This window comes from Alligator sinensis, unplaced genomic scaffold, assembly GCF_000455745.1.
Source record: "Alligator sinensis unplaced genomic scaffold, ASM45574v1 scaffold499_1, whole genome shotgun sequence".
NCBI classification, from domain to species: Eukaryota; Metazoa; Chordata; order Crocodylia; family Alligatoridae; genus Alligator; species Alligator sinensis.
In genome coordinates this window covers 2,987,290-3,009,677 of record NW_005841864.1, presented here as the reverse complement: position 1 = coordinate 3,009,677, position 22,388 = coordinate 2,987,290, and the positions used below count along the sequence as shown (strand labels likewise).

The window sequence follows — 22,388 nt, the reverse complement described above, 5'->3', positions numbered from 1 at the left end:
GGACCGATACTCTTCAATGTCTTCATCAGCGACTTGGACAAGGGAGTGAAGTGTACTGTGTCCAAGTTTGCGGATGACACAAAACTGTGGGGAGAGGTGGACACGCTGGAGGGCAGGGAACAACTACAAGCAGACCTGGACAGGTTGGACATATGGGCAGAAAACAACAGAATGCAATTCAACAAGGAGAAGTGCAAAGTGCTGCACCTAGGGAGGAAAAATGTCCAGCATACCTACTGCCTAGGAAATGACCTGCTTGGAGGCACAGAAGCGGTAAGGGATCTTGGAGTCCTAGTGGACTCCAAGATGAACATGAGTCGTCAGTGTGACGAAGTCATTAGAAAAGCTAATGGCACTTTATCGTGCATCAGCAGATGCATGACGAACAGAACCAAGGAGGTGATACTTCCCCACTATCGGGTGCTGGTCAGACCGCAGTTGGAATACTGCGTGCAATTTTGGGCGCCGCACTTCAAGAGGGATGCAGATAACCTGGAGAGGGTCCAGAGAAGGGCAACATGTATGGTTAAGGTCTTGCAGGCCAAGCCCTATGAGGAGAGACTAGGGCACCTGGACCTCTTCAGCCTCTGCAAGAGACGGTTTAGAGGCGACCTTGTGGCTGCCTATAAGTTCATCATGGGGGCACAGAAGGGAATTGGTGAGGCTTTACTCACCAAGGTGCCCCTGGGGGTTACAAGAAATAATGGCCATAAGCTAGCAGAGAGCAGATTTAGACTGGACATTAGAAAGAACTTCTTCACAGTTAGAGTAGCCAAGGTCTGGAATGGGCTCCCAAGGGAGGTGGTGCTCTCCCCTACCCTGGGGGTCTTCAAGAGGAGGTTATATAGGCATCTGAACCCAGAACTCTTTCCTGCCTATGCAGAGGGTCGGACTCGATGATCTATTGAGGTCCCTTCCGACCCTAACATCTATGAATCTATGAATCTATGTATCTGGATGTCAGCAAGGCTTTTGAGAGGGCCCCACATGACCTTCTCATAAACAAAGTAGAGAAATGTGGACTAGATAAAACTAGACTACTATAAGGTAAATAGATAATTGGCTCAATAGTCACAAGTAAAGGGTAGTTATTAGTGGGTCCATGTCAGAATGTCAGGAGGTTTCAAGTGGAGTCCCACAGGGGTCTTTCACATGTTTATTAATAATTTGGATACTGGCATAGAAAGCTTCTTGAGCAAGTCTGTAGATGACACAAAACTGGGAAGGATTAAAACACATTGGATCATGCAAGCACAGTTCAGAAGGATTTCAACAGATTGGGAGGTTGGCCTGGAGCTAACAGGATGAAGTTCAATGCAGACAAATGTAAGGTGCTGTACTTCAGTGGGAATAATCAAAAACACAAATACAAAATGGGGGACAGCTGGCTGGATGGCAGCACTATAGAAAACTTGGGAGTCTTTGTAGATCACAAACTCAATATGAGCCTGCAATGTGATACAACTGCACAAAAGGCAAATAAGGTTTTGGGATGCATCAATAAAAGCATTAGGTGCAAGATGCAGGAGTTGATAGTCCCTCTCTGCTCGGCACTGATTAAGTCTCATCTGGAGTATTGTGTGCAGTTCTGGGCTTCACAGTTTAAAAAGGACATGGAGAAGTTAGAGAGGGTCCAGACGTAGGCAACAAAGAAGATCAAGAGCTTGGAAGGCAAGTTATATAAAGAGAAGCTGAGACGTTAAGCATGTTCAGCTTGATGAAAAGGTGCTTAAGAGGGGACATGATAGCAGTCTTCAAATACTTGAAAGACTGCCATAAAGAAGTGGGAGAGAGCCTTTTTCTCTTGGTTCAGAGAGGAGGTCATGAACCAATGGCTTGTAATTGCAGCAAAGTAAGTTTAGATTGGATATCTGGAAAGACTTCTTCACTGTGAGAATAGTGAGGCAATGGAATAGACTGCTTAGCAAAATTGTGGACTCTCCATCACTGGAGGTGTTCAAGAAGAGGTTGAACAGCTACTGGTCAGGAATGACCTAGGCATAGTTATTCCTATAATATATTATGGGTATTTCCCACTGTTTGGAGCTATGCTGGTTCCCCCTCCCCCTGCCTTTCTGCTACAAGTGTCAGGATATTTTTAACCCTTCCTCAGAGGTATTGGTTGTTGGCATAGCCAAAATTGGGAACTTTGAATAGGGTGTGCCAATGTTTCTGCTGGGACAGAAGCCAGAGGGACTTTTGTTCCTGGCTAGAGGGAGTTGCCCCTCCATTCAAGGTGACCATATTTGGGGTCAGGAAGGAATTTTACCCCATGGTCAGATTGGTATGGACTGGGGGGGGGGGGGGGGGGGTTTGCCTTCCTCTGTAGTGAGGGACATGGCTCTTCTACCTGGTACTTCTTGAGCATATATTAACAATATTTTATAGACAACATTGGTTGCAGTGGTTTCCCTGCTTTACCTGTGGCAGGTTAGGGTGTTAGGTCTGTGTTATGCCAGGGTCGATGATTGTCTTATGTAGAGTTTTGATTATGGTTGTATGGGTGGTTTGGATAGGAATGTTCCTGCCTCAGGCAAGGAGTTGGACTAGATGACTTCTGGAGGTCCCTGCCAGTCCTACCTCTCTATGACTCTAACCCTGGCCATGCAGAAGTTTGTGCGCCACTGCCCATCATCCTAGGTGGCTATGACAATCCACTTCTATCAGTTGCTGCTCATTTCCCTGGCCCAGAAACACTACTCCATAGTTTAGAGCCACTCCCACTTCTGCCCAGCCACAACATGGTGGCCTGTGGCCAAAACATCTTCAGGATGGCAGCTGCTGCCATAGATTAGGAGCTGGACATAGTCACAGATGGCATGCTGTTTAGCAAGGGCACATGCCTGAGCTTCTACCTGCCCCCTCCCCCTCCACACCCCAAAGTATTGCTTCTTGACTCTTTTTCCAAATGGAAGTAATCATAGTAGCCATCCAAGGGTGCTGCAGCCCAACCAGTCTCAGGACAAATGCAACAGCTGTTATAGCCTCTGGGGACAGACTCTCCCACACCAAACCTATAGTCAGGGTGCAGGCTACCTGCCCAGCTTGTGACCACAGTTGTCAAAACCACTAAGTTTTAGTAGTGTCACACTGCATGACTTCTCCATCTGCCATTCCCCTCTTCATCCTCCCCCTCTCAGGAATATGACTTCTTCTGCATCAAAGGTCTTCTGTAGCATGTAGGATTTACCTGTAAAGTACATGAAAGTTAAAATAAAACTTGTCATATTTATTTTCATTTATTCTTTTTGTGTGATAAAAATTCACATTTAAAATTCTTCTGAGCTCAATAAAATTCATTTTGCTGCCAAAAACATAGTGGTCCAAGCATAAATCGATTTGCAGCCGAGGAAAGTGCAGGTCAGCTTTCATGTTCTTTTTGATATTCTACCTAAAACATACTTTTCATAAATCTACATATAAGAAAAATAAATAATATATATATCTCCTTATTTCCATTTAAATATTTAGTGAATGGAATTAAAAAAAATATGATCCTCTTTTCAGAAGCGTTTAAACCATTCATAAATTGAATGGACTGAAGTTAGTTCATGCTTTTTGTACTTTGAAAGTCACCATCCTGTAAACATTTAGCAGAAATTGGCAATCCAGTTCCTAATTTTATGTCCAAATATTTTTTCTTCTGCTTTCATTAGTGTTTAATCTGTCAAACTTGAATATTAATTCAGAGTTACAGTACAAGCCCCTATATTCTCAAAGTACTTGAAGGATGACTTCAGAGGCTTTCCAGTTTTTATTTTAAATGTAATTTTTTAGATGATATAACAATATAGTTATATACTATGTTTAATAATAGTACCTTGAATTCCTTTACCATATCATTTGGTCAGCTATCTTAACTGCTTGGAGTTGTCATATAATATTGTCACCCTATGCAATTACCTTTGAAATTAGGAGCATTAAGTTTTATGTACAAATGAAAGTTGCAATTTTGAATTCATTATATACTGTGAACTCTAATTGACTTCACTGGAAATTTTGCAAGAACAGAAATGTTCTGTGGCTCTATTGTATAATTACTACAGAAAAAGGTAAAATGGGATGTCTCTCGGTCTAGGACAGGGGTTTTCAACCTTTTTGGATCAGTGTACCTCCAGCGGCCAGACGCGGAGCAGTGTACCCCTGGATCTGGACATGGGGTGGGGGAGGGAGGGGTGGCATATGGCCAGACATGCATTGGTGGGGGTGGGGGCACAGCTGAATGCAGAGCAGTGGCAGCAGCCACCTGTGAGCTTCCCCCACCTCCTGTGTCTGGGTGGGCAGGTGGGTGGCACCTGCATGGCAGCATGGGGTGGTGCATGGCAGCGCTCCATCCCTGCCCACCCACACATACTCCCTAGGGCCTTCTCAACTACCCCAGAGGTACACATAGCCCCGGTTGACAACCCATGGGCTAGGATATCACCTTTATTGTTCAAAGTTGTGAAATGTTTAATTTTTTCATATTTTAAGGGCATTCCTCACAATGAAAGAAATGGAATGGGCGGTTTATATAAGCTACAGGTATTCATCTTTATTATATGATTTTATTTTTTTCTTGATAAATAAATTTGACACAAATCAAAATTTAAACATTTTTTTTCCAGGGAGGCATGAGTGCTGCTAGTTATCCTGGCCCACCTGGCCCTCCTGTAAGTATTAATAGATATCATTTGTTTAATTTAAACTTTGATAGAAGGCTTTGTTACTTACATACAACTTGTTTATGTGATGGATAAAAGCAGACATTACATCTTAAACGTGAAACACTCAAAAGCTGCATCCACACGAGTTCACACATACATTTTGCAACACCTTAAAGACTTCTGAGGCACTACAATACACACTCCATGCACGTGATTTGGTTCTCCATGCTGCATACTTGCAGTGCAGAGCCAGATTTAGATACTGGGTGATCCCAATATCAAAAAAAGCATGTGGATAAAAAGCAGGGTGGTGCATGTGGCAGCTGCATGCACAGCCTGAAATCAGAGCCTGGCTGACCAGAGCCATGCTCCAGCTGCTGGCTAGGCTCCATACACCTGGATCACCACTGCTGGAGCCTCAGGAGATCCCAGAACCCCAGGTAAGGCTGCTGGAACCATCCCAGCCTCCCCTACCCCACCTGGGGTAATTTTCCATGCACCATAGCATGCATGCAGGGGCATTCCCGAGGGACAACTAGCAGTGACACAAATACGTTCCACTGCTACTTATCCCCAGGGAAACACCCATGCATACTCATCTGGATGTGCCCAAACATGCTAAATTTGCTACATTCGAAGATTAAGGCATTTATTTTTAGACGTGTGTCTATCAAATATTTTGGTATATGCTAGGAGAATGGCACATTTTGATTTCAATACTAAGAACTGCATGTAAAGTTTGCAGAGTCAATCTTGGCAATCTCTGCAGAATCAGTGCATAATCTGATATTGGATTATATGCCATACCTGTTCTAAAAGTAATACTTAAAATGTATATCTTTAGTGTCAGTATAGTGTAATAGATTTTCAGGGACTCAAACAGGGTAAAATAAGATTGTATTTAGGCATATGTAATAAGTACAGTAGGATCTGAGCCTTTTTTCTTCATCTTTCTAACTTACACATGTATTTTGAGACAGAGAGGCTGTGCACATATTTAAGTCTCTCTGTAGTTATTGGTATAGGCTGGTTTCATCCCGTCCAGGCTACATAGTCACTTTGGCAGCTCTGTAAATGTTCTGTCATCACAGTAAGGGGCTACTGTTCCTTATATCATTTGCATTGTAGCATCACAGCCTTAGCCAGAGATCTCTCCTACATTGCACTTTGGGGCAACAACACAAAGAGCAACTAAGATTTGACCCAAAGCTGACAAAAAGAAATAGCCATTAGTACTGACTCTGACTATGCTGCGCTACCATTGTGTTATCACTGTCATTATGTATTTATATTGTACTATCATTGTGAGATGCCATATTCTTGTCTTAAATATCTCTATGAATCTTTCTTTCTTTGAAGGGTCCAAAAGGTGATCCTGGCACAATGGTATGTATGTTTTGTTGGAATGTGTCATTTCAGTTTTAAGAGTGTTTTCATAAGTTGAAACATGGAGATAGTGGCAGGAATAATGGTGGGGAAACTAGCAGGGACTGAGCCCTTCAAAGATTACAATAAAAATTGACCCAAAATTCAGAGTAACTGTGGAGATGGGAAAGTCCAGATAATCACGTAATCCTTTCACTGTTTGTGTTTAATAGGGATGTGCGAAATGGCTATGTTTCGATTCAGTTTCAGATTCAGTCACTTCAGAGGGACAGTGATTCATTTCGGTGTTTCGGATCACTGTTCCGTTTCGATTTGGCCAAATCTGTATCGGATTTTCAACAATGTTTCAGTGATTCAGCCATAGGCTTTAATGGGGAATCACTAAAATACCTATAACTTTGTAAATTATTGTCTGATTCAGATAAAAATTGCAGAGATCGTAGCCCCTTCTGAGAGTAGGAAGTATGCCAAGTTTCAGAGAGATAGGTGCAGGGTTTTTTGTGAAACTGCACCTCACACTTTTCAAAGCAAAACTCTTGTTGTCTGTGTGTTAAGGCAGAGCAGGATGAAAACAGCAGGGATGGTACCCGTTTCTCAGGGCATGAAGCCTGCCAGGTGCCAAGAAGATAGGTGCAGGGGTTTCTGTGAAACTGCACCTCAGGCTGCTGACAAGCAAAACTCGTGACTGTGTGTGTTAAGTCACAGTGGGGTGAAAACTTCAGGGAGGGTAGCCCCTTCTGAGGCCATAAAGCCTGACAGGTTTCAAGGAGAATAGGTGCTGGGGTTTCTGCGAAACTGCACCTCAAACTGTTCAAAGTAAAACTCGTGACGTGTCACTTTCTGTGTGTATTAAGGCACAGCGGGATGAAAACAGCAGGGATGGTAGCCCCTTCTGAGGCCATGAAGCCTGTCTGGTTTCAAGGAGATAGGTGCAGGGGTTTCTGTAAAACTGCATCTCAAGCTTCTGAAAGCAAAACTCACGTCACTTGTATGTGTGTAGGTAGAGCAGGATGAAACCAGCAGGTAACCTGTAAAAGGGGGCCTTCCTGGTGCCAGTTAGATTTCCTCCTGCCCACCTGTTTCTGGGCCAACTGCCCACCCCTCTTTTGTCTGCCACACCTTGATGGAAAACTGATTCACGTGTTTCCCAGGCGGGAGGCTGCCCATTTATGTGTCTTGGGGTGACATCCATTCCTCACCTCTGTACCTGCCCTACACTGCAGCCTACACCTCACAGATTGCATCCTTCAGCCCCTCCAGCTGTGGTCCCCTCTCTTGGACCTTTGGCTCCCCCTTAGGTCCTGGTCCCACCTTCAGGCCAGTCAGAATCCCAAGCCTCTTTCTCTGGACATGCCTCGCAGTAGGCCCCTGGCCCTTCGACCCTGCTTTGGGTCCTGGCCCCAACATGAACCAGTTGAGGGTACCTCTGATATCTTTTACTAGACCAACTAAATAGTTGGAGAAATATATCTTGGCAAACTTTCAGGTGTAAAACCCCTTTGTCAGGCTGAGGAAGCAACTACAGTTGGTGTGTGTGCTCTTCCTGGATGGAATGAATAAGGAAGAAGCCAGAGGCTGGTATGCATGCAAGAAAGCCAGTTAGTGAAAAAGTAAATTGAGGTGTCAGGGGGTAAGGGACAGTCTGGGGTGGGGCAGGGGACGGGTGATGTAGCAGGTTAAAGTGGAGAGGTACCTGGGGAGTCAGATGTCAGGCAGGTTATATAGTGTGTCATAAATCCAATGTCTATATTGAGTCCATGAGTTTTTGTATCTAGGAGGTTCATGAAGTTAAGTTCATAGGCTTGTCTGTGAAAAGTGGTTTGTAAATTCAAACAAGCACCAAACATCTCTAACCTCATCACCAGAATCAAACTTCCTACAGCCCACAACACACCGAATGGATCCAGACCATGCCATGACAAGAAATGCAAAACCTACCAACATATCTCCAGTACCCCCACAATTACTACACCCCACAAAACAACCATCACCATTCCTGGATCTTACAGCTTCGCCTCCAGAAACATTATATATCTCAGCCGGTGCACCAAATGCTCTGATGGAAAATATGTAGGAGAGAACAAACAACAACTGTGCACCAGAGTGAATGCACACCGGAAATCTATTACAGACAAGAATACTCAACTACCTGTGGGGGCACATTTCTCACAAGAAAGCCACTCTCTCTCTAGTCTCTCAGTCCTGATCCACAAAGGGAATTAACAAATCACTTTTTACAGATGAGCCTATGAACTTCACTTTATCAACCTCCTAGATACAGAAACTCATGGACTCAATATAGACATTGGATTTATGACACCCTATAAACTTCCCAACATCTGATTCCCCAGGTACCTCTCCACTTTACCTGCTACACCACCCTGCATCCAGCCTGTCCCTCACCCCCTGACACCTTAATTTACATTTTCACTGACTGGCTTTCTTGCCTGCATTGCATGCCAGCCTCTAGCTTCTTTACTATTCCTTCCATTCAGGAAGAGCACACACCAACTGCAGGTGCTTCCTCAGCCTGACAAAGGGTTTTAAATCTGAAATCTTGCTAAGATATATTTTTCCAACTATTCAGTTGGTCTAATAAAAGATATCACATTGACCCAAAAACCCTTGTCTGCCTTGTGTGTGTTAAGGCAGAGCAGGATGAATGCAGCAGGGATGGCCCTGTAACAGGGGGCCTTCCCAATGCAGGTGAGATCTCAGCCCCCGCCCCCCACCCCCCCATTTCTGGGCCAACTGCCCATCCCTCTTTCATCTGCCACGCCTTGATGGAAAACCGATTCAGATGATACCCAGGTGTGAGGCTGCCCATTTAGGCCCCTGATGTCTAGGGGTGACACCCATTCCATACCTTCATACCTACCCTACTCTGCGGCCCATGCCTCGCAGATGGCATCTCAGGCAGCTAAGCTTACCTGGAGCCTCACAACTCCACTGCAACCAGCAAACCTCAGGCCTCTCAAAGATCTTACAGTTCTGGGCTTTCCCTAGCCAGGACTGTGTATGTGTGTGATGGCTAGAGGTTATAAGGCACCTCCTACCTCCCTTTCACCAGGGAGGTTTGCAGTTCTGGCATTTCTTGGGGGCTGCTGCTCCACCGGCCATCCCACCAGGCCTCCCAACATTGTCCTGGTGCAGTTTTAGGTCATGCCCTGGACTTGGGGCTTCCTCCTTTCCTATAGCCTCAGGCCATACCTCCAAGTTCATCCTGGCACAGGAGCTCAGCAGGGAGATATTATTTCCCTGCTGGCTGGTGATACAGTGAGTGCCACTTCCAGTTCTGAGTGTGGGGCATTAATGGTTTTTAAAAAAAAAATTTTAAGGAAATAGTTGCGGACAGACTGGGGAGGGTAGCACTCACTCCGTCTGCACATGAAGCTTAGGGAAGCCCAGCAGCGGGAGTTTCACCTTGAGAAACACCAGCTGCTCCACCAAACTAGGATCCAAGCAGGTGCAGTGAGGTGTCACAACATCCCCAGCAATGCTGAACACTCTCTTGCTTGGAACACTGGTCGGTAGACAGGACAGGTGTTCCTGGGCATCCATGGCCAGATCCTGCCACATATGGCTATGACTTTCTCAGTAGGCCAAGGAGTCTCAGAGCAGTGGCTCCACGTCCTCGGTGAGATAGGTAGCCACTGAGGCCTCAGCACTACCTGTCCAAGGCTGGGTTCTGGTGTGTCTGGACCCCACATGGAAGTGATGCCCTTGGCCCGCATTGGCAGCACCTGTGATAGAGGAGACTGGCTGGTGGAAGAGAATGGCTGGTAGCACGAGACAGTGGTTCCCCCTCTTCCATCTCCCCCCACCTCTGCCCTTCTGCCTCCTTAACTCTGTTCACCAGCACCTCCGTCCAGTGATCCAGGGTTTTGCTGGTGCACACGCTCCCCTTCACCCTAGGGTCACACATGGCCACCAGCACATACATCTTACTGGACCGCAACGGATCCAGCCATTTTTTGATGCCCTCCTTTAGCCACTTCACCAGTGCCTACACCTCTGGTGATAATGGCTTGCCAAGAACAACGATCCCCTGGAACTTCTCCATTTGGTAATAAAGCTCCCTCAGTACAGGAATCACCTGGCTAAGGAGGGCATTACCAGTGCTGAGGCTCTTGGTGGCCTCGAGGAATGGCTTGAGGACCACCAAGATCTGGGAGATGGTATCCCACTATTTTGTTAAGGGGGCTGCTGATCCCAATCTCCTAGAGCAAGGCCATCTCATGGTTGGCTTTCTGTTGCTTGACCAGACTTTTGAACATCAGGTATGTGGAATTCCACTGAGTCTCCACATCCTGCATGATTTTGTACTGTGGGATGCTCAGCTCTGCCTGTTTGTCCGGTAGCATCTTGCCCCCCGCTTGATGCTCTGCTGAAAGTACCCCGCCACCTTCCAGCATTTTGAAATAAGCTGGCTTGTTGTGATGGTGCCCTCACTGGGAGCCCTGTCCCCCTCCAAGGCATCCTTGACTATGAGGTGGAACATGTGTGCCACACAGCAGATGTCAATAAAGTTGGCATCATGCACCACCTTGACCATATTGGCCCCATTGTCAGTAACTTTGAATCCGCGGGTGAGCTCGCCCTGCTCAGCAAGCCACCCCTGCACCATGCGGTTCATGGCCACCATGATCTCTGTTGCCATGTGGGACTCATCCATCACCTCCAGTTGAAGGAGAGCCCACCGATGGCCTGACTGATTGCACCAGTGCCCTGTGAGTGAGAGGTAGGCTTTATCTCCACCCCAGCTGCTCCAGATGTCCGAGGTGAAGTGTAAGGCTACCTGCAGACCTGCCTTGTGCAGTTCCTCCCTCAAGTACTCCCTGCATGCCTCATACAGGGAGGGTGCCACTGTCCGGCGAAGGTGGTGTGTGTGGGCATGCAGTATCATGGGGCCACATACACCATGAGCCACCTGAACCCTGGCCACTCAACTAAGGAGAAGGGCTGGCCATCCAGAGCAAGCATCTCCCCAATGCTCTGGTTGACTTCGCTCAGCTTTGGAATGCGCCCCCCTTTCCCTCTGCCTTTCCCCCACTGGTTCAGGGTGGCCTGCCTCTGCTTTGGGGGGACAGGGGCTTTGGAGCGAGACGGAGACTTCCCTTTGGGTACACTCCCACTGGTGCCAGGCTGAGGAGGAGCAAGGGCAAGGGGGTGGTGCCTCCTAAGATGCATCAGCATCTCCATGCTGCTGAAATGTTTCTCATCCTTGCTCCACCTGGTCTTACATTGGCAGTGGAGGCAGATAGCATATGTGGGATCATCTACCACCTTAAAATGATCCCACACTACACTACCCCCTTGCTTCTGGGGTGTGGGTGCAGATTCTTCCTTATCCCCCTCCTCAGCAGGCAAAGGCAAAATGACAGGGGAAGCTGAGCCACGTGCCCCCACAACCTCCTCTGCAATGCCTTCTGGAAAAGGAGACCTGGCTCTAAGGGAACTTTGAGAGGTGTGGAGCAGAAACTCTGATTCCCCCTTCATTCCCAGAACTTCTCTGACTATGGCACTCAGCTCCGCTGCTTCCAGATCCAGGTGGTCCTCTGGCACTGGAAGGCTCAGACTGGGAACTGAAATTGGGGTGAAAGAAACTGTCATGCTGGTGCTTGTCATGCTGGTGGTGCTGGAGGTTATTATTATTGCTGGTGTTAGTGGAGATGGGGCAGGTGCAGACACTGCTCCCACGTTCTTGCTCCCACTAGCAGCAGAAGCCTCGTAGCTGCTAGGGAAGAGGGTATGTCTGTGTTGGGGGTGGGGGAGAATGTGCAGCTCTCCCTCTAGTCCCTTCCAGAAGACCAGGCACCTGCCTTTCCAGCATGCTTCATGTTTGGTGTGCTGGAAAGTGTGTGTCCATGTGTGTATATATGTAGTGCTTTCCTGCACAGCTTTCTTTTTGTTTGGGGTGAAAAAAACCCCACAAGAATAAATAACAGGATTTTGGGGGAATAAATATTTGAAAGGGATTAACAATAGGGATAGTGGGCAAAGGTAAGTGGGAAAGGATTGGCTAATGACTGGCTACAACTTGGTAGCAGCAGAACACCTACTGCTACCAACCTAGACCCTTCGGATGCTGTGCTCTGCTGTTCATGCTGCAAGAGACAGATGTCACAAAAGGAAGAAAGCAGTTCACAAGCAGCCTTATATGTTCTTTTTCTGTCCCTCCCAGAGCACTGGGATTGGAAGGGACCTCAGGGACAGATCACAGACACTGGCCAGCTACAGATGTCAATTTTAGAGAAGTCCTTCCCCCTCTTCCCCCTCCCTCTTCTGAGTTTCTGTTTCCCCACAAGCCCGCTTCCGAAACATCCGAAACATTTCAGATGGTTCTGTTGCATTTCGGAGGTGTTTCAGAGCCTCCATTCTGATTTGGATTTGGTGTTTCAGGCACTGAAGTGAGCTAAAATACCTCTGGAATGAAATGGCTGCCAAAGTTTCACACAGCCTTAGTGTTTAAGCTTTCCCTGGGGCAGGTTTTGATAGCTATTACTTATGCTTTGATACCATGGAATATTTTTTTTCTATTTACTATTAAATCTGCTAAAAATAATGCAGTAGGTACCCTTGAAAAATTGGACCTGTAACTTTCACAATATTGTCATAGTATTCATGGCTTTTTCCATTCCTATATATAAGAAAACAGCATGATACAAAGGACAAGGAGATATAAGCAAAGATACAGCACTGAAGTAGAGGCATAACAAGCTGGTTTCTGCTCTGCTGTCAGTACAACACGATCAGAGCTAGCAGACCTATTTCACACTGTCAACTGGCTGATCAGTCCAGATTATCCAGAATCCATATACTCTCATCAGCCACTGTGAGGAGCTGCCAGCATTCTTCAACAATAAACAATATCAGCCCTGAAGATGGAGCTGTCAGGAAAAGAAATGTGCCTGTATGCCACATCACCATAAATATGCTTGCCCCCAGACATGATGGCATTGAAGAAGCTCTAGTACATGAAGCTCTTTTCTAGTAGCTCTTTTCTAGTAAATTAAACTCACTGTAACTTGACTGTTAAAAAGAATTACACTGTCCAGCATTTGCTATATGATCTTACTCTTTTCCTGGCATGTCCATCAGAACTCAAAGACTAATGCAAGGACACAGCTGTCCCACAAAGCTCTTTCATGACTAGACTTTGTTTGTGGAACAGAGTTCTGCTCAGAAGCACTAGATTTACCTAGAAAGTTAAAGAAAAGTTCCAGAATTACCTTATAACCTATGTTAATTCTCTAATTGACAACATATGCTCAAACCTATCACTTTATTGACTGAAAGTGGTTTAGAGCTGACCTTGATCAGGCAACTACACCAGAGGGGTTCTCCCTGATTACATGCTTAATCAAAATTGAAACAATTAGAAAATAATCTGCCTCTGGAAATAGTTTTTATTCTCAGATCATTACCTCACCGGGCAAAATCTGTTCACTCAAAGTTAATAGAATGTTTAGCTGTTTCTTAAATATTTTCAAGTTAAATCCTCTATGTTTATTTGCTCTCCAGCCATTTATGTCTCATTAAGAAGGTGGAATTATTAATCTAAGCAACTTTTTTTTTTCAACAGGGAGATCCCGGTCCAATGGGGCTACCAGGTCTAGAAGGACTCCCAGGGGAAAAGGTAGGACTTTAAGAAAGGAAAACATTCTCTCTAGATGTTGTCTGGCACTTCTCTAGAGTTTCATTTGAATTCCACTGTGTATGCAGTGATACTGTGTACCTACCTGAATTTTCATGTTCCCTATGTGTTGATCTAAATAGTACAGTTCAATAAATATAAAATTCCATATCTAATTCAATTCCATTTTTTGTGCCCTCTGAGCATCTCAGAGTTACACCAGGCACAGTTGGTGAACTCAGACAGGTGAGGTGGTGGAGCGTCCCGTGGCAGGGGGGTTGCAGCTGACCGGGGGGGTTTGCAGTCTCCCCACTACTGGCTGAAGTGCCCAGCTAGCTGCAAACCTCCCTGCCCCCCACTCCCAGCTGGCTGCAACCCCCCCCCCCAACTCCCATGGGACATTTCACCGCCCACCAGTCTGAGTTCATCAGCCATACCTGAGTTACACCATTTCAAGCAAAGGTTAATGTTGGGATGTGCTACATAGCTCATGTTAAGGTAACTTCACTGTGATCAACAGAGATAAAACAAGCAATTTGCAATCCTCCAGCATCCCAGGATTCACTGTTCCCAGCCCCCAGTAAATAGTTGTGTTACTTCTGTTGTGATGCAAGTCAAAACCCAAGATAGGCAGAGCTGCTGCAAATGAGACATCTTTTTGTAGCCTTAGAGACCTCTGTAGTGTAACTTCTAACTAAACAGATGTTACATATGGTACTATAAAACATAGTGCTACAAAGAAGTTCCTGTTTCAAATAGGCACTTGTCTGTTATGCTTGGACAATTTTGTGGCACTACAGATGTATTGCACATTTGTATTCTCACATTTCATAGCACTACAAGGGCTTTTGTATCTCTATAAATATAACATCTGTCCATCCCCTTAAACTACCTCCTTGTGTGTTGGTTAGAGTGACTTTGGCTATAGGTATAACTTTATTGTTAGTGTCAAATATTTTAGAGTAACATGAAGGGAAAATATAATACTGAATTATCTGTTCATTCTGGTCTTTGGCATGACTATAAATGAGAGCTACTTGGAGATCCATAGATCAGTCGGTTACTTAACCTTGATCCATTTCTCAATAGTTCTTTAACTTATACCTGACTATCTCCTAGAGTGACCATAAGGGACAATATGCAAATTATGACCTTACAGAATGAAAACATATACCTGGGATGGAGTGAATTATTTAGTTTTGAAAAATAAGTCAATGGGAGAGGTAAATATTAGAAAGTAAGAATTTCTGTTTCCAGTTAACTGTGATAAGTTCCTGCCTCTTGGAGTGTAATTGCTTCTTCATTAACAAATACTGTTTTGAGACCCTGCGCTGCCAGTTGCCAGATGTTTGACAGTGCAATGGTTTCTTTTCCTTAGGGTGACCGGGGACCAGCTGGTGCACCAGGAGTATTGGGGATACAAGTGAGTATTACTTAAAGAAATGTATTACTTAAAGAAATGTATTTTGGGGAAAAGTTAAAATAATCTGAAATCAAGACAAATGCTCATATGCATTATTAATTCCCATGTATGGAGTGCCAATAGTAGGGTAGGCACTTTATGAACAGTTGTGAAGATAAGGTCCTTTCCCTAAGAGATTACAGCCTTATTAATATCAAGCCATAGTTTTATGATTGAAATGATAAAAGAGAGTGAACTAAATATGTGACACAGGTTGAAATTCAAGAATGTTTCTACCAAGTCAAAACATCTTTTGAGACTCTTCAGAACCTCTTCCATATATTAAAGAAAAGTAAGGTGTCATTTAATATATTCTTGGACATGTATAAATCTTGTGCTCTTTGAAAAATCTTGGCAGTTATTTCCATTAGGATTTACATAAAAAGTCAATCAGACATTTTTAGTGCCAAATTAAAGTGAGTGTTTTTTTTGCTATTTTTCTTTAGATTACAATTGCAGTTGACTAAAATAGAGTGGTTTGGCTATTCAACAGACAGTATGACAGAGTAATTTATATGCAAATGTATTATTCTTAAATGTGGATAATTTCCAACCAGATCAGGATCTGGCTTGTTGTTGTTCTTGTTTGGTTTATTTTAATTATGAATGTGTGCTTTATGAATCAAAGAGAGGTTGATATCTATCTAGTCAGGTTCTATTAACCACTATTTCAACACATTTCCTATAGGTTTCAAGAGAAGGAGAAAGTTAAATAGTTCAATTTGTTAAACATCCCTAAAATAAAGTTAAAAGTGCATGTTAAAAGAATAAGAATAAATTTTTCTGTGTCTACAAGTTAGTGTAAGAGCTTCAAAGCATGGTACTTAAAATCACAATTGATGTTATATTGAACATTATAAATCCATAATACTGTAACCAGTTAGGCTTGTCATAGTTGTTCACTTCCTGTGGATTTCTCCTGGGTTATATCCAAAATTTTGTTTCTGTTTAAGGCATTCCGAATTCTGGGTGGGTGAATATAAAATATTTAATGAGTTCATTTTAGCCCTATTGTAAACCATTCCACTACTAAGTTTTTAGTCCACGGTTCTATACAATAAATTATCTCCTTTAACATTTTATGATAAACAATGTTTATAAATAAATTCACAGGCCTATGTCAGATTCATTAGAGCAGTAATTATGGATCTTTTTAGGCTCAAGGCACCCCTTGGAAAATGTCAGCTCGTAGTTTTCACTCTTTTTTGACTATGGAAAAATAATACAGCAGTTTTCCTATTGCAAGGAATTCCAGGGCTAGGGACAGACATTACCCATAAACCTGTTTAAGTGATCAGAAACTGGTTTAAACCTGTAACAGAACAGATGTTCAGTGTACATAAACCAGTTTGAGAATGGCTGCAAACAGTTTGAGATAAACATGGTTGAATATAGTATCAGATGTAACTGATTTGGCTCAAACCGGCTTATGCAGTGTCTGTCCCAGACCCCTTGCTGGTATAAGACAAATCAGACTCCCCCAGCATCCTGGTATGCTCTTGGTCTGGGTGGGGCGCTCTGCTCCACAGCAGAGCTGGCCTTTCCCCTCTGCTCTCTAGCCAGAGCAGGGGTAGGGTATGGCCAGACACTGGCCTGCCATGGCCCCTATGGTAAATTTCTCCATCCATCCCCTCTTCCCTTCCCCCTCCCCCCTCCCTTTGCTGGCAAACCCTGGGGACTGCAGCTGCTGTTTGCCAGCCCCAGCCATATCTCCATAACTCCCTCTGTCCCCTCTCTCCCCTGGAATGCCAGGGCTTTGGCTGCAGTCTGTGTGGCTTGCACAGCGGTCCTGGAGCAGATGTGTGTGCAGATCCAAGCTGTGCTGCAGCTCTGAACCCAGAGCTAAGGCTTGCAGGATCAGACTGAGGTAGAAAGGGTTGGCAGAGACCTAACAATCATTCATTAGTGATCACACATGCGGAGATTTAGTTAAGAGAAGTTGCACCAAAGAATGCAGTGAGCTACATTTAGCAGAACATGTAAACATGAAGCAGAACTTGTAAACAAAGCATTTCTAAATGTGTAGCTGTAAGGAGACACTCTGCCCTCGGGATTAGTAAAACTAATTCTTGTCTTTCTGGTTTACATTTTAAGTTAGACTAAGTTGTGTATGCTGTGTTTTGCTGGGCTGTATCTTAGCTTAGGCAAAGATTTTTGATAGTTCCCTGTTGTATGTTTTGCAAATTGCTGTGTTCCTGGCTGGTGCCTGGCCACACCCCTTCTGCTCCAGCAGGGAGAGGTGAGAGCCTTGGAGGGCGTCTCTCTTCCCTCCACTTTGGCAGTGGCTGGTAGGCACGCTCTAGCACCCCCCAGCTTCTGGCTTGAGCCACTGCAGGCGTGTGCCTGCATTTCCTGGTTTAACAGAGCATGTCTGTCCAGCTATTAATTGGTTTAAGCTGCACATCTTAGACTAACCTGCAAAGAGTAAACCAATTCAGTCTTGGGCTTTTTGAATATCTGTCCCTAGCCCAGAAGACCATAAGTCTGATTTTTTTTAATGGCATGGATTCTTATTTGAAATCATTGGGTTTATCTTGTGAATCATGTTTTCACACCTAACAGTGTATGACGTCCTGTAGCACCCCTTGAAGGATATGAAGATACCCCAGGGTGCCACGGCATCATGGTTGAGAATCACTGCACTAGAGTTTTGTGGTTCAGGAATAGTTTGGAGAGTTCTTTGGGGAGTTCTAATCTAAGAGGAGATTTGTACTGTTTACCTAACAGGGAGGATGTGTTGAGTGAGGTTCCTCGGGGGGTCTGTCATGGGTCCAACATTGTTTAAAAGCTTCAGTCATGATTTGGAGGTTGGGATTGATTGTACACTTACCAGATATGCAGATGACATCAAGTTGGGTGGATTTGTAGACACTCTGGAGGATTTCTCCACAATGATTCAGAATGACCTTGAGAAATGGTCCAAAATCAAATTAAATTTAGTAAGGATAAGTGCAAAGTCTTGCACTTAGGACACAACAATAACAAGTACAGATACAGACCTGGAAATGGCAGGCTAGACTTCAGTATGGCAGAAAAGGAGTTGGGGGTTGTGGTACATTATAAGCTGTATATGAGCCAACAGTGTGGTCTTGTTGCAAAAAAAACGTGTCCACTAGCATATTAATAGGACCATCTTCTGCATAGCAAGAGAAATAAATCTCCTGTTCTCTGCAGTACTGGTGAAGCCTTTCCTGAGTACTTTGTCCAAGTTTGGCCCCTTTCTTCAAAAAAAGAGGTAGACAAATCAGAAAGATTCTAGGAGGAAACATGATTTACAAGGGAAGTCTAAAAGGCTATTTGCCTGTGGACAAGGGACTGGATAAAGTCTAATTAATATAAGCAACTGCTTTTTTAAGTGTTTCATACAACATATCCTTGAAAATTCTCTTAACACATTAACTCAAAAGTGAATTACATGTATTTTTAAACCAAATACAGATTATACGTCATGCTTGATCTGAAGAAAATTGCTATTTTGCTGGTGGGGCAATTTGTATTTTAAATATTTCTCTTTGATCTCCTTTGACAGGGAAAGCCTGGATCCCCAGGGCCTCCAGGGATACCAGGGGAACCAGTAAGTGCAAGTTTGAATTCTGGCATATTGTGTTTTAGGGTTGTTCATTGTAGCCATGCTGGTCTAAGGACATAGGCAGACAATGTTCTTTGGGTAGATGTGATATCTTTTATTATTTATCTAATAATCATCTTTTATTATTTATCTAATAAAAGATATCACATCTACCCAAAAAACCTTTTTGGTCTATTATGTTGACACTCATGTTCTTTAAATACAAAATGGAAAGCCCTGTTTATGCTTATGTGTGTGCTCTTTGTTAGGGTGAAAGAGGCCCTGTGGGAGACATCGGATTTCCTGGGCCAGAAGGGCCTCCTGGAAAACCAGTAAGTAATTAACCACTGAATAAGTGTGCAAAAAAAATGTATTGAAAAATTTGAGACTTAATTTTGCTCAGTATTTCAGTAGGAAAACTTCATAGAGCATATAGTGCTGTAGGTCCAGGTATAATCTGCTGAATGAGGGCCTTGAATGCTGAGGTTTAGGTAATAAATCCAAAGGACTTCCCAGAATTGAGAGTAGGCATGTCATTCCAAATGTTCAATACAATCTATAGAAGATGGAATTCCTACGGTCTTGCTAATGTCAGATCAGTTAGAGAGTGTTCGATTCATGGTTTATCATCTGTAGGTTGCAAGTGCAATATTGTTGCTGTAATGTACTGCTTTTTACTTCATAGATAAGTGGCTCTTCTCTATGTTCTTAAAGGGCATATTTTCAAAAGTAACTAAAACATCCCAAGTAGACATTTCAATGGAAAGGACAGGCTTCAAAAGCTGTCTGTGAATGGTGTTTGTCTGTTCTCACTGGGGACTGGTAAGGGCTTAGCATCTGTGGAAAGGATCATTGGGTACTTAAATCAGTTGTGCCCTTCCAAAAAACTGGTGTTAAACTCCCACAGTGGTGTTAAACTCCCCTAGGGAGTTTCTTATTTTAACTTAAAAATAGATGTTAATCTTTTTGGCCAGGAGGAAACATGATTTACAAGGAAATTCTACCAGACTATTTGCCTGTAGAGAAGGGACTGGATAAAATCTAAGGCCAGGTTCTCTTTCAGTTCTTTATTAGTGTTTATTTAACACAGTGGTCACCAACCAGCAGATCTTGATCTACCAATAGATCTTGAAGCCTCTTGTGGTAGATCTCAGAGCCTCTTAGAGTCAGTCCCAGGATGGGGTGATGGGCTGAGTGCTTGTGTGCATGCACACACGCACCTCAGCCCAGCAGGTCAGTCTGTTGGGGAGGAAAGGGATGAGGGCTAGATTGAGGCCCCTGTGGTGAGGCACAGGGTCACAGAGGCAGGAGCAGGGGTAAGTTGAGTGGGGCCCCGGCCATGTAGAACTTACCTCCTCGGGAGGCACGCCCCCAAATAATTTTTTCTCCTTCTGCCTCCTCTCACCCCCTCCCCTCCCCACAGACTTACCTGCTGGGTGGGTGGTAGTGGTACACAGTAGATCTTGGCTTGCTTTTAAATGCCAAAGGTGATCTTCTACTTAAAAAGGTTGGAGACCACTGGTTTAACAGAAAGATCACAGCTGGGTTTTCAGACCATAGATAGAGTCTGATATGCTGGCAGAGGCCCCACAAGTGAAAATATGTAAGTTGAACAACCGCTCAAGTGGAACAAGTGAAAGAGAATAAATATAGAAACCTTATAGAGACTATACAGCTCTTACTAACTTTCTCTACCTTCTACACCAAATTTTCCCACAAAATCACATAAAAATCCAGACCATTAGGCTAGAGACAAACATTCAAAAAGTCTGAGCCTGAATTGATTCAATCTTTGCAGGTTAGTCAAACCTGCAAAGCTTGAACTGATTTGGAGGTGGATATACATTCCCTTTTCATTCCAGAAATGCAGGCACATGCCTGCAGTGGCTCAGGCTAGAAGCCAGGGCGGACTAGAGAAGCCCTCCCTTCCCTTCTACAGTGCTGAGCTGAGGGGGGTGTGGCCAGGACCCAGCAGGATGCTTTGATGCTACCTGCACCATCCCAGGCTTTTACCTGTTCACTGCTCAAGGGGGAAGAATGTTGCCAGACCCTGCATCTGTTGATGATACTGAGTTTTTCAATCTCCCTCTCCTTGCTTCTTCATACTGTCTGCAAACCAGGTCACTTCTGAAACCTTTCTTTGTCCCCTCTTGATGACTGACAGATTGCAGCCAGCAGGTAGCTTGTCAGAACAAAGTTTATCAGCCCATCAAGCCCTACAGAAGAGAACATCTCTCTCATTAGTTTCAAGGTCTTCTTATCTGCAGGTTGCTTTTGCATTTGCATGCTACTAGCTATCTGCCTTTATGCCAGTGAAATTGGAGACCCACATAGACATCTCTCAGCATTAGCTAGCATTGGTGGGGGGCATGGTCAGATGCCAGTTCCCTGGGCTGGGGTCTCTGCCGTGGGAAAGGGGCAGGAGGGGGGATCTCTGCTTGAGCAGCCAGCAGAAAGGGGTGGGGAGGGAGGGGGAGGCATGGGGAAGCCTGGCAGATTCTGTAGTCCCTCAGCCAGCTGGAGCAGTGATAGTGCTCTGGCTCAGGAGAGGGGTGGGGCTGTTGAGCCCCAGCTCAAGTCTGGGATCGTTCCCGGTATGCAAAGGCCAATAAAGATACCAGGGGTGAAAGTACAAAGAAGGTTTATTGCTAGCAATAAAAGGTGCGAGCGGAATAATTCCACGTAACAAGCAAACAGATCACTATTTCTAAGCATCTTTTATACAGGCGTTTTTGAACCTTCATAAGCATCCTTGTTTGCTAATTGGTTATAAAGGAGTGACGCAAGGAGTTCTTCACTGAGCATGTCTCTATACCGGTGTTTTAGCCATGAATCTCATTTACATACATGTGTGTTTCATTAGCATACTTTTTCCCCACCTAGGGGCGTGATTTTTAGTATTTTAATGAGCCCTTTAACCTAGTACTTAGCTTCTTGCTTTTGTTTTCAAGCCCCCTTTATCTAGGACTGTCTCCTCCTTATCATCGCAGATGGGCATTCGTCTCATAACATTCTCTTCTGCTTTGTCTCCGGGTAGTGCTTTCTAGGTCACTCCTTACATTCCCCCCTTTGGAGCATTTTTAATTATTATTATGAGTGCTCCATATAATTTGGTTTAACACAAATCTAGTATCATCAGCTTTCTTTGTTTGTAAAATCATTTGATTTACCTTGGTTCAATTTAAGGCAATTATTAGTACAATTAACCATTAGGAAACATTCGGAAGCATTAGCTGTTGCCTGAATCCGTACAGAAAACATGTTTCTGCTTTTATCTTTTACAATAGTTCCCCAATTATATATATTCTGATATGTACTTTCCTTATCTATACCTTTCAGCATAGTATAATTTTGTAAATTTTTCAAAGGGGTTGGTACTGTGATTAAGCATGAGGTAAAAACCAGGTGAGCATTGATCCCTCCCGCTAAGCAGAAGTCTGTTCTATTTAAAATTTCCCGGGCCAGATAAATCCAGACATTTTCCTGAGGGTCAAATTTTTGTTGTAAAAGGTTTTCCCCTCCTATGAGAAGGAGTGGACAGATCAGGGCGCCCCACAATAAAACCTTGAACAATTTCATGATAAGGCTTGTAAAACTTGATCAAAGATTGACAAATTATTTAAAGTTCCTTTCTTTTGAATAGGAATTTTAAGTCTCTTATTGGCTCCACCTTCCACTGTTCTCTGCCTC

At 44.1% G+C, this 22,388-nt stretch overlaps 1 protein-coding gene across 12 annotated transcripts in view; it reads left to right on the top strand.

Annotated features, from left to right (window-relative positions):
* Positions 1-22,388, top strand: part of COL19A1 (collagen type XIX alpha 1 chain) — a 402,210-nt gene that overhangs the window by 339,313 nt on the left and 40,509 nt on the right. For 10 of the 12 annotated variants that reach the window (XM_025191070.1, XM_025191112.1, XM_025191107.1 and 7 more), the window contains 7 exons: positions 4,474-4,524; positions 4,608-4,652; positions 6,006-6,032; positions 13,618-13,671; positions 15,047-15,091; positions 18,660-18,704; positions 18,968-19,030. In XM_025191070.1, coding sequence (XP_025046855.1) covers positions 4,474-4,524; positions 4,608-4,652; positions 6,006-6,032; positions 13,618-13,671; positions 15,047-15,091; positions 18,660-18,704; positions 18,968-19,030 — 330 coding nt within the window. The remainder of the gene's footprint in view (positions 1-4,473; positions 4,525-4,607; positions 4,653-6,005; positions 6,033-13,617; positions 13,672-15,046; positions 15,092-18,659; positions 18,705-18,967; positions 19,031-22,388) is intronic. The other 2 variants (XM_025191101.1, XM_025191092.1) reach the window with 1 other exon arrangement.